The sequence below is a fragment of the Scyliorhinus canicula genome, chromosome 2, assembly GCF_902713615.1.
Source record: "Scyliorhinus canicula chromosome 2, sScyCan1.1, whole genome shotgun sequence".
In the NCBI taxonomy this organism is placed as follows: Eukaryota; Metazoa; Chordata; class Chondrichthyes; order Carcharhiniformes; family Scyliorhinidae; genus Scyliorhinus; species Scyliorhinus canicula.
Window position 1 is genome coordinate 91087151 of NC_052147.1, and position 17202 is coordinate 91104352.

The 17202-nt window shown below is 52.2% G+C and overlaps 1 protein-coding gene across 3 annotated transcripts in view; it reads right to left on the reverse strand.

Annotated features, from left to right (window-relative positions):
* Positions 1–17202, reverse strand: part of LOC119956021 (protein-L-isoaspartate(D-aspartate) O-methyltransferase-like) — a 53526-nt gene that overhangs the window by 16740 nt on the left and 19584 nt on the right. For all 3 annotated transcript variants that reach the window (XM_038782764.1, XM_038782745.1, XM_038782756.1), the window contains exons 3-4: positions 11017–11121; positions 9218–9249 (exon numbers count right to left, since the gene is read on the reverse strand). In XM_038782764.1, the coding sequence (XP_038638692.1) occupies positions 9218–9249; positions 11017–11121 (137 nt within the window). The remainder of the gene's footprint in view (positions 1–9217; positions 9250–11016; positions 11122–17202) is intronic.

The following is a 17202-nucleotide window of genomic DNA, read 5'->3' on the forward strand; positions in this document are numbered from 1 at the left end:
AGGAACTGGTAGAGGGGCTGGGGGCACCGATAGAGTTGGAGGAGCTAGTCAGGGGGATTGGACAAATGCAGTCAGGTAAGGCGCCGGGGCCGGATGGGTTCCCGGTGGAATTTTATAAAAAGTATGCGGATCTGGTGGGCCCCCTGTTGGTGCGAGCCTTCAATGAGGCATGGGAGGGGGGGGGCTTTGCCCCCGACGATGTCGCGGGCACTGATCTCTCTGATCCTGAAGCGGGATAAAGACCCCTTGCAGTGTGGATCATACAGGCCTATCTCGCTCCTCAATGTTGACACCAAGTTGCTGGCGAAGATCCTGGCCACCAGGATAGAGGATTGTGTGCCGGGGTGATACACGAAGATCAGACAGGATTTGTCAAGGGACGGCAGCTCAACACGAATGTGCGGAGACTGCTCAATGTTATCATGATGCCGGCAGTGGAGGGGGAGGCGGAGATAGTGGTGGCGCTGGATGCAGAGAAAGCGTTTGATAGAGTTGAGTGGGGGTACCTGTGGGAGGTGCTGGAGTGGTTCGGATTCAGGGAGGGATTCATCAAATGGGTGAGGCTGCTCTACGCGGCTCCGATGGCAAGTGTAGTTACAAATGGAAGGAGATCAGAGTACTTTATGCTCTACCGTGGGACCAGGCAGGGGTGCCCCCTGTCCCCCTTGCTCTTTGCACTGGCGATTCAACCTCTGGCTATGGCGTTGAGGGAGTCAGGGAGATAGAGGGGTCTGGTGCTGGGTGGGGAGGAACATCGGGTATCGCTCTATGCGGACGACCTGCTGTTGTATGTGGCGGACCCAGAAAGGGGAATGCCAGGGTTGATGGAGCTGTTAGCGGAATTTGGGGGCTTCTCGGGCTATAAGTTAAATTTAGGCAAGAGCGAGGTATTTGTAGTACACCCGGGTGACCAGGAGGAGGGAATTGGGAGGCTCCCGTTTAAGAGGGCAGTGAAGAGTTTCAGATATCTGGGGGTGCAGGTGGCCAGGAGTTGGGGGACTTTCCATAAGCTTAATTTTACCAGGCTTGTGGAGCAGATGGAGGAGGAATTTAAAAGGTGGGACATGGTGCCGCTATCGTTGGCGGGTAGAGTGCAGTCCGTCAAAATGACGGTTCTCCCGAGGTTCTTGTTCCTCTTCCAGTGTTTGCCCATCTTTATCCTTAGGGCCTTTTTTAGAAGGGTGACTAGCAGTATCATGAGTTTTGGTTTGTTTGAGTTTTGTTTGGGTGCATGGGACCCCGAGGGTGAAGTGAAGAGGGTTCTTCTTGGAGCGGGGTAGAGATGGGGGGGGGGGGGCTGGCGTTACCCAATCTCGCGGGGTATTATTGGGCGGCCAATGTGTTGATGGTGCGCAAGTGGGTGATGGAGGGGGAGGGGGCAGCATGGAAACGGATGGAGAGGGCGTCCTGTGGAGATACAAGCCTGGGGGCCCTGGTAACGGCGCCGTGGCCGCTCCCTCCCACGAGGTATACCACGAGTCCGGTGGTGACGGCTACCCTCAAGATTTGGGGGCAGTGGAGGCGACATAGGGGAGAAGTGATAGCTCGATGGAGGCTCCGTTAAGGGGGAACCATCGGTTTCAGGGTTGGCACAGAGCGGGCATCAGACAGCTGAGACACCTGTTTATTGATGGGAGGTTTGTGAGTCTGGGGAGTTGGAGGAGAAATTTGGGCTCCCCCCCGGGGAACATGTTCAGGTATCTGCAGGTAAAGGAGTTTGCTAGACGGCAGGTGGAGGGATTCCCTTCGCTTCCCACGAGGGGGGTGAGTGACAGGGTGCTTTCGGGGGTCTGGGTCGGAGAGGGGAAGATATCTGATATCTACAAGGTTATGCAGGAGGTGGAGGTGGCGTCAGTAGAGGAGCTGAAAGCTAAGTGGGAGGGGGAACTGGGGGAACAGATCGAAGACGGGACATGGGCTGATGCCCTGGAGAGGGTTTAATTCTTCCTCCTCATGTGCGCGGCTTAGCGTCATCCAATTCAAGGTGCTGCACCAGGCCCACATGACTGGGACGAGGATGAGTAGGTTCTTTGGGGGTAAAGACAGGTGTGTCAGGTGTTCGGGGAGTCCAGCGAACCATGCCCATATGTTCTGGGCTAGCCCGGCACTGGAGGTGTTCTCGAAGGGGGTGGCGAGGACGGTGTCGAGGGTGGTGGGATCCAGGGTCAAGCCAGGATGGGGACTCGCGATTTTTGGGGTTGGGGTGGAGCCGGGAGTGCAGGTGGCGAAAGAGGCCGGTGTGCTGGCCTTTGCGTCCCTAGTAGCCTGGCGAAGGATCTTGCTACAATGGAAGGATGCGAGGCCCCCAAGCATGGAGACCTGGATCAACGACATGGCGGGTTTTATCAAGCTAGAGAGGGTCAAATTCGCCCTGAGAGGATCGGTACAAGGGTTCTTTAGGCGGTGGCAACCTTTCCTCGACTTTCTGGCTCAACGATAGGGTACTGGGACAGCAGCAGCAGCAACCCGGGGGGGGGGGGGGGGGGGGGGGGGGGGAGGGAAAGGAGGGGGGGGGGAGACGTGGGCTATGTTTGTTTATTTAATTTAAATTTATTTTTAAGTTCTCTTGTTGTTCATTGGGGTTGGGGGGGGGGGGGGGGGATGTGATACATGCGTTGATACGGTCTGGGGGGTGTTACAGTTATTATGGGGTTATTTTATTGCATTTCATTGTTGTTATATTTTCTGTTAAAATTCCAATAAAAATTATTTTTTAAAAAAGAAAAGGTTACTAGACAGGTTGTCTGTGAGGTTTAAGATAAGAATGGTTCAAGGTGTTTGGTTTGTGCATTTGTAATGAGAGGTCATAGTGGGTTTGAGTTACAAGTGAATAAGTTGGATCTAAAATTTGTATTGTTGATAGGTGAGAAACTTGTTTTTCAGCTGTTTAATTTCAAAAGTGAATTCAGAGGCGATAAGGAACTTTTACATCTTACAACGGTTTCATGGAGAAACAGGAGAAGTTATATTGAATTTTATTGACCTGAAAGTAGAGGCAAAATAGAAAAAAATTAAAGATTTTTATATTTGGAGAAGTTGAGTTCAAAGAGGTGGTTATGGACAATAGAACCCAAGATGAAAGTGGAAAAAGGTATTTAAGGAAGGATGTTTGACTGAGTTGAGTTGTTGTGGGGGAAAAGCCCTGACGGCCAGCTGCTTTGAGCTGGGAAGCTGTGAAAGTTTTGAATTGGGGACAGCCACCCAGTGTTAGGCAGAAGTCATAGTTTGCAGAAAAAATTGCTTCGGACCCTCCTTTTTGGACTTCCACATCAGAGTGGACGTGTCTGAGAAGTTGTGAGGTATGCCCCTATTAATGCGATGGTAATTCCTTAACTTGGATAATTTTACTGGATTTTTGTGGTTAAGAATCAATATGAATTGTTGCCAAAAAGGTAGTTTAATTGTCTCCTTTTGACTAAGCATGTTTCTTGGAGGATTGTTCCATTAGACTGTTTTAGTGGTGAAACTTTCAGCTTATGTGCTTCAACTTTTTTCTTTAAAACTGTTTTTAAAATTTTCAACAATCAAAAGGAGTTACTGGAGTTCTATGCTTTTGGGGTCAGTAGCTCTTCCTCCTTGTTTTCACAATTTAAAAATAGGCTATGATCGGCAAGAGAGACTTTACTCGGGGTTGGGGTCAAGCTCAGCAAGAACACCAGCTATGGTCGTAAAGGTTTCTACTGCTGAAGAGTCCGATACAGGAATTTCATTTAGGTTCAGTTCTGGAGATTCATTCCCTATTGTTGAAGATGGTGTAGTCTTACCTCCTTATGTTGACACCGTCATCCCATTGCCTACAGCAGAACAGCCTCGTGCTGAAGCCAGCATGGTAATGTTTTACAAAAAGTGCATATGGTACCCTATTGCAGGAGGGAAGCCAGAGTTTCTTCATGTCCTGCAATGTCCACAGGAATTTTAGCATTCTTCTTCATGTTCCAGGTTTATTCAGATCTCAGAGACTGAATTCTTTTTGTCGACCATGTAGCTACGAAATTCTTTGTCAAAAGTTAAAAATGCTTCATCTTCTCGGGCCCTTCTCCAGCATGTAAAGAGGGAGCAGAAGGTTCCAGAGAAAATGCTAGTCTTGCTATTCAAGAGGGTGCGATTGTCCATGTCCTGAAGTCTTTTCTTGAAAAGGTTCCACAACCGTCTGAGTTGAGTCGCCATGGTAGTCACAGCCCAGCTACCAGATGTCATGGAAAGCTGCTATTCCACTCCACCAAGGAAAAGATGTGTGACCAAAGTGTCTACAATGTCCTCCAAAAGAGCCAAGAAACTGTTGGAGATTAAAGTCCTTTGTGGCAGTGACCTGGAGGTGGGAAGGGTAGAAGTTGGATAGAATCTGTAACAGTACAGGAGGTTTACAGAAGTTGGAAAATGTAATGTAAACAAAAGAATGTAACAGTTTGAGATTATACTTGGGCAGGGGGGTAAATGAATAGGTTGATGATATTAATTATGTAAATGTGACATCAGATGAAGCGGCTGCAAGAGAGCTAGGAGCAGGATTATCTGTCTCCTGATTACCATGTCTCGCTCTGAGGTCTTTATAAATAGTTCTTAGTAACAGGTTTGAAGTTAAACCAGACTGACTAGCTCAAGTCTGTAAAAGGGAAGCACACCTCATCAAGGTTAGGTAAGCCAAGGAAGCATGGTATTAGTGAAAGCTCACTAAAGCTCAGCTACAGCGACATAGATAAGCTGCAGAGCTGGGCTGACAGGTGGCAAATGGAGTTTAATGCAGAAAAGTGAGGTGATTCATTTTGGAAGGAATAACAGAAAAACAGAAAGGCAGAGTACTGGGCTAATGGTAAGATTCTTGGTAGTGTGGACGAGCAGAGAGATCTCGGTGTCCATGTCCATAGATCCCTGAAAGTTGCCACCCAGGTTGAAAGGGTTGTTAAGAAGGCGTACGGTGTGTTAGCTTTTATTGGTAGAGGAATTGAGTTTCGGAGCCATGAGGTCATGTTGCAGTTGTACAAAACTCTGGTGCGGCCGCATTTGGAGTATTGTGTGCAGTTCTGGTCGCCACATTATAGGAAGGATGTGGAAGCATTGGAAAGGGTACAGGGGAGATTTACAAGAATGTTGCCTGGTATGGAGGGAAGATCATATGAGGAAAGGCTGAAGGACTTGAGGCTGTTTTCGTTAGAGAGAAGAAGGTTAAGAGGTGACTTAATTGAGGCATACAAGATGATCAGAGGATTAGATAGGGTGGACAGTGAGAGCCTTTTTCCTCGGATGGTGATGTCCAGCACGAGGGGACATAGCTTTAAATTGAGGGGAGATAGATATAGGACAGATGTCAGAGGTAAGTTCTTTACTCAGAGAGTAGTAAGGGCGTGGAATGCCCTGCCTGCAACAGTAGTCGACTCGCCAACACTAAACGCATTCAAATGGTCATTGGATAGGCATTAGGACGATAAGGGAATAGTGTAGATGGGCTTTAGAGGGGTTTCACAGGACGGCGCAACATCGAGGGCCGAAGGGCCTGTACTGCGTTTTAATGTTCTATAAAGACACCAGAACATGAATGACTGAAATATAACTTTGTTGACTAGTGGTCTAAACAGAGGCAGCAGTTTCAATTAAACATGGTGTCGATTGGATGCGGAGGTAAATAAACAAGTCAGTAAACCATTGTGAAAAGAATCTAGGAACAGATAGATCAGGTTGCCTTGTCTGTGAAAACTACCTTTGAAATAGACAAACTAAGGTGTACAAGGGTGGGTTTTTCCAATATGTTTCAGAACTGGGGAAAGAGACTCAATGTGATTTTATTTTACTGTACAGATTGATCACCTATGTTGCATATCAATAAATTTTCATATTAAGGGCAGCATGTGGCACAGTGGTTAGCACTGGGACTGCGACGCTGAGGACCCGAGTTCAAATCCTGGCCCTGGGTCACTGTCCGTGAGGAGTTTGCACATTCTCCCCATGTCTGCGTGGGTTTCACCCCCACAACCCAAAGATGTGCAGGGTAGGATTGGCCACAATAAATTGCCCCTATTTTTGTTTAAAAAAAATATTTTTTATTCTCCTTTTTCACATTTTCTCCCAAATTTGCACCCACTAACAATAAACAATAATCAGTGACAAATATGTCAATCCCCATATCAATAACAACGATCCCATCCTCCCACCAAACCCCAAACATTACCCCGCTTGTTTACATAAACAAATGACAAAAGCGAATCAGAAATCACCCACAATACACTCCGCCCCCCCCTCCCTCCCAACCCTCCCACCCGTCCCCCCCAACTAATGTTCGATGTTATCCAGTTCTTGAAAGTGCATAATGAATAATGCCCATGAATTGTAGAACCCCTCCATCCTTCCCCTCTGTTCAAACTTAACCTTCTCAAGAGTCAAGAATTCCAACAGGTCCCCCCCGCCACGCCAGGACACAGGGTGGAGAGGTTGCTCTCCATCCCAACAGGATCCACCTTTGGGTGATCAACGAGGCGAAGGCTATAATATCTGCCTCCATACCCGTTTCCAACCCTGGCAGGTCCGACACCCGAAAATGGCCTCCCGGGGACCGGGTCCAGTTTCACATTCACCACCTTGGAAATTACCCTAAAAAGCTCCTTCCAGTAATCCTCCAGCTTTGGGCAGGACCAAAACATATGAACGTGATTAGCGGGGCCCCCCCCGCAACGTTCACACACATCTTCTACTCCTTCAAAGAATCGGCTCATCCTCGCTCTCGTGAGGTGTGCTCTGTACACCACCTTCAGCTGTATCAGCCCCAACCTCGCACACGAGGTGGAGGCATTACTCTCCGGACCACCTCACACCATAACCTCTCCCAACTCTTCCTCCCACTTTGCTTTGATCCCTTCCAGTGGTGCCTTCTCCTCTTCCAAAATAGTTCCGTACACCGCTGACACTACCCCCTTCTCCAGTCCCCCTGTCATCAGCACCTCCTCCAGCAATGTGGAGGCCGGTTCCTCCGGGAGGCTCTGTATCTCTTTTCTGGCAAAATCTTGAACCTGCATGTATCTAAATATTTCCCCCTGCTCCAGCCTATACTTCGCTTCCAGCTCCTTCAGTCCTGCAAACCGACCCCAAAGAATCAGATCTTTTAGCATCTTAATCCCATTTCCCACAATCTCCATCCCACCTCCCTGGCTCAAATCTGTGGTTCCCCAAATCGGCATTTCCCTTGACCCTGCCCCGAAGTGTTGGCGGAACTGCCTCCAAATTCTCAATGAAGCTATTATTACCGAACTCCCTGAGTATTTCCCCGGAGCTATCGGGAGCGGCGCTGTTGCTAGTGCTTTCAATCCCGACCCACTGCACAAACTCTCCTCCATTCTGACCCACTGGAAATCAACCCCTCTGACCCAGCTTCGCACCTTCTCCCCATTCACCGCCCAGTAGTAGTATATCAGGTTCGGAAGACCCAAATCCCCTTCCTGCCTTCCCCTCTGTAGCAGCACCTTTCTCACTCTGGCCAACTCCCCCCCCCCCCCCCCCCCATATGAACGAGGTAATCCTTCCCTCAATCTCCCTGAAAAAAGCCTTTGGCAGGAAAATCGGTAGGCATTGAAAAATAAACAGAAATCGCAGCAACTCGTTCATTTTAACCGCCTGTACCCGACCCACCAGTGACAGAAGGAGACCATCCCACCTTGCCAGATCAGCTTTCACTCTCCCCACCAAACTAGTGGTGTTGTACCTGCGAAGCCCCCACCCCCTCCCCCCGGCAACCTGCACCCCCAGATACCTAAAGTGAGTCCCTGCCCTATGGAATGGCAGCCCCCCCACCCCTGCCCCCACCCGAGACACCACAAAATATTCACTCGTCTCGACTCAGCTTGTACCCGAGAAAGACCCAATACCTGCAGCGGCTCCAATATTCCCCCTATCGACACACACGCTTCCGACACATATAACAGCAAGTCGTCGGCAAATAAGGACACCCTATGCTCTATCTCCCACCCCACTGCACCCCCCCCCCCCCCGTACTATTCCTTTCCATGCTTCCGAACCACGCGATGGCCAACGGCTCAATCGTAAGTGCAAACAGCAGGGGGGACATAGGACATCCCTGCCTTGTCCCACGGTGAAGAGAGAAGTATCTCAAGCTGATGTTGTTTGTGCATACACTCGCCCTCGGCTCCTTATATCCAGTTCACAAATCTTGGTCAAATCCCAAACCGCTCCAGAACTGCCATCAAGTAACCCCATTCTACCCGGTCAAACACCTTCTCAGCGTCCAATGCCACAACCACCTCTGTTTCCTTCCCCTCCGTCGGTGCCATAACCACGTTCAATACCCTCCTAATGTTCGAAAAGAGCTGCTTCCCTCTCACGAACCCCGTCTGATCTTCACCTATCACCTTCGGGAGGCACTCCTCCAGCCTACCCGCCAGTACCTTCGCCAATACTCTTGCGTCCACATTCAGAAGTGACATGGGCCTATATGACCCACACTCCGTCGGATCCTTATTTTTTTTAGCAACAGTGAAATCGAACTCTTCAAACATCCCCAGGATTAGCCAAAAATGGTGACCTTGCCAGCGACCTCCACATCCCCATAAAATAATTTTTTAACAATAAGACTAGGGCTGAAGTGATGTTCACAGTCATCCTCAGAGCCTCCATATCTATGCTGCAGTGTGGGCCACAGGTATCTTTGTGGTAGGTGGGCAAGTTCTGCAAGAGGTCTTGAGACAATGTCATTCAATTCCTGCATATAGAGTTCGGGCGATGTGGCTGAGGTGTCAGCTGATCTACCTGGTGCACCTTCCTTCGTCCAGCAAAACCAACCTTGGAATGTTCTGGAGATATCCAGACCAAGCACACTTTCACTGCCTGCCTGTCAGAGCAGTCCATCAGGAAATTGTATCAGGTATTCCGTTCATTATTGTTATGTACCATGGAGCATTGTTCAGACAATTGGAAGACAGGAATTGCCAGATGAAGAAAAACCATCCCTTTAGTTTATGATAGTCAAAACATATTCAAACTATTCAAGTCATCTGTTCCTCCCAAACATTTTCTACTTGCCACTGGCCAGGTCTCCAATTACTGATGTCCAGCAGCCCTAGGTGGCATGAGGTGGAGCAGCACTGAACAAAAGGCAGGCAGTCAAATAGAACTTAGTGGGCTACAAGGATCAACTACGTCTGCTTGCTGTTCAAAGGGGCCCAATCATTAGGATTACGCACACACAGATAATACAGAGGGTTTGCTCATTACTTACCATGTGGGGTGCACTAATGGTCGCCTGGAAACCTACAGAAAAAGGAAGGGAGACAAAGTTGTAAGATATAAACAAGCAATAACAAATCCTTGTAGATGCAGTAACATTTAACCTGTGGTATAGGTCTTGCAAAGTGACTGCATTTACACAGATACCCAAGGAAAAGGAGCTACAGTCTGAGGGAGAGGAATCACAGCATGACTGTAAATACATACAAGACACTGAGGAAAAAAGCTGAAATTTTACTGTGTTTTACACTATTATATATCTGGAGTCTGACTGTAAATATCAATTCTATTACAGCACTGGAACATAGGGACATTGCACTGGTCAGAGTAGTAGCTGAATAGGATAGGTTCAAGTGAACGAAACAGGAAATATTACTTCATTGGGAATGTATGGCTAAAGGGGCTTATTCCTGCTGGGGCTACCCTTCAATGCATGGTAACTGCCCCTGAAATCTCACCCAAGGCAGTGAATGTCAGCCCTGGGGAAGGAATCCTATCTACTCAAACCTGTTCCCCCAAACACACACAGCCAAGGCCCATTGACCGAGTGGCTCTAACCTCCCAGCAGTTTCACAGACATTATGGATGGGATTTCCTGGCCCCAGCAGTGGCACGCATCATTGCGGGAGGACAGGAAAACTGGCTTTTGGCCGCTCTCCAAATTCTCCCGTCTTGCCTGCGGCGAAGACAGCCACTGGCGGGGCCGAAAATCTCCGTCTATGTTTGAGGTCAGTCCCTCTGCTCAAATCCTGCCTCGGCACATGTCAGACCACCACCTCCACCCCTCAACGATCCCTGGATCGCCAGACCCCTCAACCTCAGTTACACTGGAGAACTAATTCTGTTCATGAAGCAGGTCCCCTGGTTGGGGAAAGAACAGTGGGACAATAAGCTGCAATGAGGAAATAAGTACCGTACAAATGAATATAGATAGGTTAGGAGAGTGGGCCAAAATGTGGCAGATGGAGTCTAACGGGAATCAGCGTGAGGTCATGTATTTTGGTCAGGAAAATGGGAAGGCAACTTATTATCTAAATGGGGAGCGACTTCGGAGTGCTCCATTGCAGAGGGATCTGGGGGTCCTTGTGCATGAGTCACAGAAAAAAGCCATGCATGTGCAGCAGGTAATAGAGAAAGCAACTGGAATGTTGACATTTATAGCTAAGGGAATACAGTATAAAGGTAAGGAAGTGTAGTTGTAACTATACACGGCATTGGTCAGACCGCACCTGGAGTATTGGGCAAGTTTTGGTCCCCTTATTTGAGGGAAGATGTTGTAGCATTGGAGGCAGTTCAGAGGAGGTTCACTCGGTTGATTCCAGAAATGAGGGGTTTGTCATATGAAGGGAGATTGAACAGTTTAGGCCGATACTCTCTAGAGTTTAGAAGAATGAGGGGAGATCAAATTGAGGTATACAAGATGATAAAAGGTATGGGTCCAGTCGACATGGAGCGGATGCTTCCTCTTGTGGGGCAGTTTAGAATGAGAGGTCATAATCTCAGGATAACAGGTGATAAATAAAACAGCGTTTGAGGAGAAACTGCTTCTCCCAAAGGGTTGTGAATCTGTGGAATTCACTATCCCAGACTGCGGTGGATGCAGGGACAGTGAGTAAATTTAAGAAGAGTTAGACAGATTTTTAATTGGTAATGAATTGAAGGGTTTTGGACAGCGGACACGATGATAGAGTTAAGGCCAGGATGAGATCAGCCATGATCGAATGGCGGAGCAGGCTCAATGCGCCAAATCGCCTGATTCTGCTCCTAAATCTTATGAACTTATGAACTCACCTATAGACTGTGGGGAATCCATGTAGGCATTTTGGCTGCAGTATAGTGCCCGGTCTGTGGCCACCATGGCCTCAAACACTCGCGGAGTTCGAATCACACCATTTTCTATAGAGGTTTAAAAAAAAACAGAGTTACTAAAGATAACACACAGGGGGAGTGGGGGACGATAAGGGTAAGGTGGGGTGGACCCAAAGGGGTAAATGGCATGTTTGAGGCGTTTTATAGAAGGTTTTTGGATGGGCTGCAGTTTCCCACAGTAGAGGAGGAACCGGTTCAGGGACTGGGGCCCCAATTAGGCTGAGGGAGGTGATAGACAGTATGGGGGCGATGCAGGCAGTGAAGGCCCCAGAGCTGAACGGGTTTCCTGTGGAGTTTTACAAAAAGTTAGGGCGAACCAGGGGCCACTGCTGGTGAGGGTGATAAATGAAGCAAGGAGAGGGGGGAAACACACCCTACATTATCGCAGGCTTCCATCTCCCTGTTATTAAGGAGGGATAAGGATCCTGGGAAGTGTGGGTCGTACCGCTCGATATCATTGCTGAATGTAGTCACCAAGATGCTGGCAAAGGCGCTGGCTTCCCGAATCGAGGACTGTATCCTGGGGGTGAAAGGCGAAGATCAAACGGGTTTTGTGACGAAGAGGCAGTTGACGGCGAACATGAGGGGCTGGTTAATATAATCATGATGCCTTCTGAGGGGCTGGTTAATATAATCATGATGCCTTCGGAGGGGCTGGATGTGGAGGTAGTGGTGGCAATGGACGCGGAGAAGGAGATTGATCTGGTGGAGCGGGAGCACCTGCTGGAAGTGTTGGGGCGGTTCGGGCAGGGGTTTGTAGATTGGGTCCAGTTGCTGTTTAAGGCGCCGGTCAAGAGTGTACGGAAGAAGCGAGTGAGTTTGAGATACTTTGGGCTGCATTGGGAGATGAGGCAGGATTGCCCGCTCTCCCCGTTGCTCTTTGCCTTGGCGATTGAGCCGCTGGCAATGGCGCTTAGGGGGTCGAAGTACTGGAGGGGGATTGAGTGGGAGGGTGTCGAGCACAGGATCTCATTGCATGCGGACGACCTGTTGCTGTATATTTCAGACTTGTTGGGCAGTATCGGAGGCATCATGGGGAATTTAGAGGAATTTGACCGGTTTCCGGGGTGCAAGTTGAATATGGGAAGGAGCGAGGTGTTCCCGATTGAGACCAGAGGCTAAGGAGAGGATGTTAGGCGAATTGCTGTTTAGGGTGTGGGGCGAGCTTTAGTGGTATCCACGTGATGGGGTGGATGGGGCTGCATGGGGCTGGGTGCAGCTGCACAAGTTGAACCTGGCTCAGCTGCTGGTGCAGATGAAAGTGGATTTTAGGCGGTGTGTTGTGCTGTCACTGTCACTGGCAGGTCGTGGGCAGACAGTAAAATGACAGTGCTGCCAATGTTTCTGTTTGTGTTCCAGAACCTCCCAATCTTTGTCCCAAGTCATTTTGTCAAGGAGGTCAATGCACTGATCTCTGGGTTTATGTGGGCAGGGATGACCCCGCGGGGTCAGGAGGGCTTTCCTCGAGTGGGGGCGTGGGAGGGGGCTGGCACTGCCAAACATGATGAATTACTACTGAGCGGCAACTACCACTAAGGTTAGGAAATGGGTCATGGGGAGGGGTCAGCTTGGGGTCGGATGTAGACGGCATCGTGTCAGGGAACATGTTTGAGGGCTTTGTTGTCGGCGCCTCTGCCGTTCTCGCTGGCCAGGTACTCCATGAGCCCAATGTGGTGTCGGCCCCTAGGGTGTGGGGGCAGTGGAGGCAGCATTTGGGGCTGGAGGGAGCCTTGGTGTGGGCACCGATCTGCGATAACCATAGGTTTGCGCCGGTGTGGCTGGATGCGAGGTTTCAGGGGTGGCGGCAAGCAGGAAATGAGCGATTTGGCGATCTGTTCATGGAGGGCAAATGTGCAAAGTTAGAGGACCTGGCGGAAGAGTACGAGTTGCCCAGGGAACATTTTAGGAACCTGCTGGTCCAGGACTTTGTAAGAGGAGAGATGCCATCCTTTCCTGGGCTACTGCCCCTGGGGCTGCAAGACAAAGTGCTGTCGAGGGACAAAATAGGGGAGGGGAAGGTGTCCGATGTCTTTACGGAGTTGATGGATTGGGAGAGGACCTGGCAGGAGTTCTGGCAGGGGTTCTCAGACATGATGTCCGAGGTTCTGGGGGTGGATGTGGTCCCAAGTCAAACGGTGGCGATATTTGGGGTGTTGGAAGATCCGGGAGTCCAGGGGGTGAAAGAGGACGATGTCCTGGCCTTTGCCTCCCTGATGGACGTGAGATGGAGCTTGCTTGGGTGGAGGGGCTCTGAGCTGCCAAAAGCGGGTGTGTGGGTGAGTGACCTGCCAGAGTTCCTGAGGCTGGAGAAGGTCAAGTTTGTCTTGAGGGGGCCCCGGGTGTGGCAAGTCTGCTGGTTACCAAACCCGGCAGAAGGTGAAAGACCTGGCCAAGGAGTTGGAAGAAACCTTTGGAAAGATGGTGGAGGGGGAAGGTGCAGTTTGGAAAACCCCAGATGGAACAGTTGATGGCTTTCATCGTGTGAGAGTTCTGTCAACAAAGGAAAGAGATGCAGGAGGATCGCTCGAAGGCCTTCAAAGGGGATCTGGCACCCCTGAAGGGCTCGTTGGAAAGGGTTGAAAAGGGTCTGGAGTCACAGGGGTCGCAGATCCGTGAGATGGAGAGGGTGATATCGGACCCCAACGATCAGGTGGTGGCATTAGAGGCGGCGGTGGGGCTCTTGGGAGACCTTTGCAAGATTTGAGAGCAACGGTAGAAGATCAAGAGAACAGGTTGAGACGGCAGAACCTGCAAATTGTCGGTCTGCTTGAAGGAGTGGAAGGCACGAGTGCAACAAGATATATCTCAAGGGTGTTGGCAGGGCTGGCGGCAGAGGGGGTGCTGGACAAAGCCCCTGAGGTGGATAGAGTGCACAGGTCGCTGAGGCAGAGGCCGAGAGCGGGGGAGCCGCCACAGGCAGCGATTGTAAGATTCCACATGTTTGTGGAAAAAGGGAAGATCCTGCAGTGGGCCAGGGAGAAACAGAACTGTGAATGGGAGAGGAACAAGGTCCGAATATACCAGGACATTGAAGGTGAATTGGCAAAACGGCGTGCCGGGTTTAACAGGGCCAAGGCGGTGCTGTATCGACGGCAGATCAGGTTCGGGGTGTTCTACCCGGCAAAACTGTGCGTGACGTATGATGGCCGGGAATATTATTTTGAGACCCAGAAGGGGCCAATGACTATATTATTGGGGGAGAACTAAACTTTATTGGGAGATGGAGGAGCTGGCACTTTGGAGCACAGAAGAAACGGGTAGAGTAGGGGTTGGAGGGTGGGGGTTCTTTTTCTCCCAGGTGGAGGGTGTTTTGTAGAGGGCAGCAGTTTCCAACCCTTCCCACTGCCTGTGGCAGTGTTTCTATTTCCGAAGAGACAACCTGTGGCTTGGGATATGTCTTTGTTTGGGAGAGGGGGAGGTCCGCGGGGAGCCTTCTGCACAGAACAAAGGGGAGAGGGTGGGAGCATTAGTCGGAGGAGCCGCCACACTGCCAGGTAATGCTGATGAACGGAAGTAATGTGGAGGAGGTGGCCACTGGAGATGGTCACATCTTGCTGAGCAAGAAAACGGGGGGGGGGGGGGGGGGGGGGGGAGGGTGCGATATGTGATAGTGAGCGGGTATTGGAGGCGGCGCTGATGGTGAATACATATGCACCAAATTGGGACGATGTACGGTTTATGATGGGGTTGCTGGTAGCGATCCCAGATTTGGCCATGCATATGATCATGGGAGGAGACTTTAATTGTGTACTAGAGCCAAGGGTGGACAGGCCGAGCCCCAGGTCAATGGGAAGGCTATGGATCGCAAAGGAGCTGGGAGGGTTCATAGAAAGGATGGCGACCGTGGAGTGAGTGGTCGCACATTTGGTGGCTCCTGCTCGGGTGGACTTTTTGGACATTTTCCCCGGCTATCGGCAGAATTGAGTGATTGTATAAGGTGCAGGAGAGGTGGAAGAAGAGAGTATCCCACCAGTTTATGAATTCATGGACCAGAGGTGGTCGCAAAATGAGGGAACAACTGGTGAAAGCTGGTGTGGAGCCTGCGACACAGGGGAAGATTGCAGAGGGTCAGGGTCCAAGTCTGCTGGCCCAGTGGTCAACGGAGCAGTTAGTGACCTTTCTCCATGAGAAAACTGCCCAGCAGAGTAAGAACTTGGTGGACTTGGCCAAGTTGGTGGATCCTATAAAGGTGGGGATTGAATGCATGGAAATGAGGTTGGAAGGTTTGGAAGGTGGAGGAGAGCACAAGGAGCAGCTTGCCCCAATGGCTGCGGAGATGGGGTTGATGAAAGAGTAACAAAAGAGGCTGCAGGATAAAGAGAAGGACCTGGAGAATAGGTCGCGCAGGCAGAATTTGAGAAACGTGGGCCTGCCGGAGGGCAGCGAGGGAGCCTGTGCATATGTGGCACGAATGTTCAAGAAACTGCTGGGGGAAAAGAGCGTTTGCTCGGCCCTTGGAGGTGGACCGAGCACAAGGACGCTTATGAGGAAGCCACAGAGAAACGAGTCGCCAAGGTCGATGGCGGTGCGATTGCAACGGTTCCTGGATAAGGAACAGATTCTGAGGTGGGCCAGTCAGACGAAGCACTGTCTTGGAAAGTCAATGAGCTGTGAGTCTACAATGACCTGGGTGCGGAGCTGGCCAAAAAGGAGAATGAGCAAGGTTAAGTCGGCCCTCTTTAAGGGGGTGAAGTTCGGCATTGTTGTACCCAGTGCGTCTGTGGGTAACGTGCGAAGGCCAGGAACTCTACTTCAGATCGTCAGAGGAGGCGATGGAATTTATTAGATACAATGGACTGGTCGGAGAATGAGGTCATTGAACTCTGGAGGGAGTGTTTATGTTTTGATTTTCCTCTGGTTTGTGTGGATCACTTTTGCACGAGGTTTGGGGCCGTTGCTCTGTTTTGTTTTGTTTTTGTTTCGTTCTTGATGGGGGACGGTGACGGGGGGACGGTGACGGGGGGGGACGGTGACGGGGGGGGGTCGGTGACGGGGGGGGACGTGACGGGGGGGACGGTGACGGGGGGGGACGGTGATGGGGGGGACGGTGACGGGGGGGCACGGTGATGGGGGGGGACGGTGACGGGGGGGGGGAAGTTTGCTCTGTTTTGTTTTGTTTTTGTTCGTTCTGATGGGGACGGTGACCGGGGGGGGACGGTGACGGGGGGGGTGGGGATGGTGACGGGGGGGGGACGGTGAGGGGGGGGACGGTGACGGGGGGACGGTGACGGGGGGGGGCGGGGACGGGGGGCGGGGTGACGGGGGGGGGGGGCGGTGGGACGGGGGGGCGGTGACGGGGGGGGGGCGGTGACGGGGGGGCCGTGACGGGGGGGTCCGGTGACGGGGGGGGGGGGGTGGGGGTGGGCGGTGACGGGGGGGGCGGTGACGGGGGGGGGACGGTGACGGGGGGGGCCGGTGACGGGGGGGGGACGGGACCAGGGGGGGGACGGTGACGTGGGGGGGGACGGGTGACCGGGGGGGACGGGTGACGGGGGGGACGGTGACGGGGGGGGAACGGTGAGGGGGGGGGGGACGGTGAGGGGGGGGGACGGTGAGGGGGGGGGACGGTGAGGGGGGGGGACGGTGAGGGGGGGGACGGTGAGGGGGGGGATGGTGACGGGGGAGGGACGGTGAGGGGGGCACGGTGACGGCGGGACGGTGACGGGGGGGGTCGGTGACGGGGGGGACGGTGCCAGGGGGGGACGGTGGGGGGGGGGCGGGTGAGGGGGGACGGTGACGGGGGGACGGTGAAGGGGGGGACGGGTGACGGGGGGGTCGGTGACGGGGGGGGTGACGGGGGGACGGGGACGGGGGGGGGGACGGTGACGGGGGGGGGGTGACGGGGGGGGACGGTGACGGGGGGGACGGTGACGGGGGGGACGGTGACGGGGGACGGTGACGGGGGGCACGGTGACGGGGGGCACGGTGAGGGGGGGGGACGGTGACGGGGGGGGGCGGGGTGACGGAGGGCACGGTGACGGGGGGCACTGGTGACGGGGGGGACGGGACGGGGGGGACGGTTGACGGGGGGGGACGGTGAGGGGGGACGGTGACGGGGGGGACGACGGTGACGGGGGGACGGTGACGGTGGGGACGGTGACGGGGGGG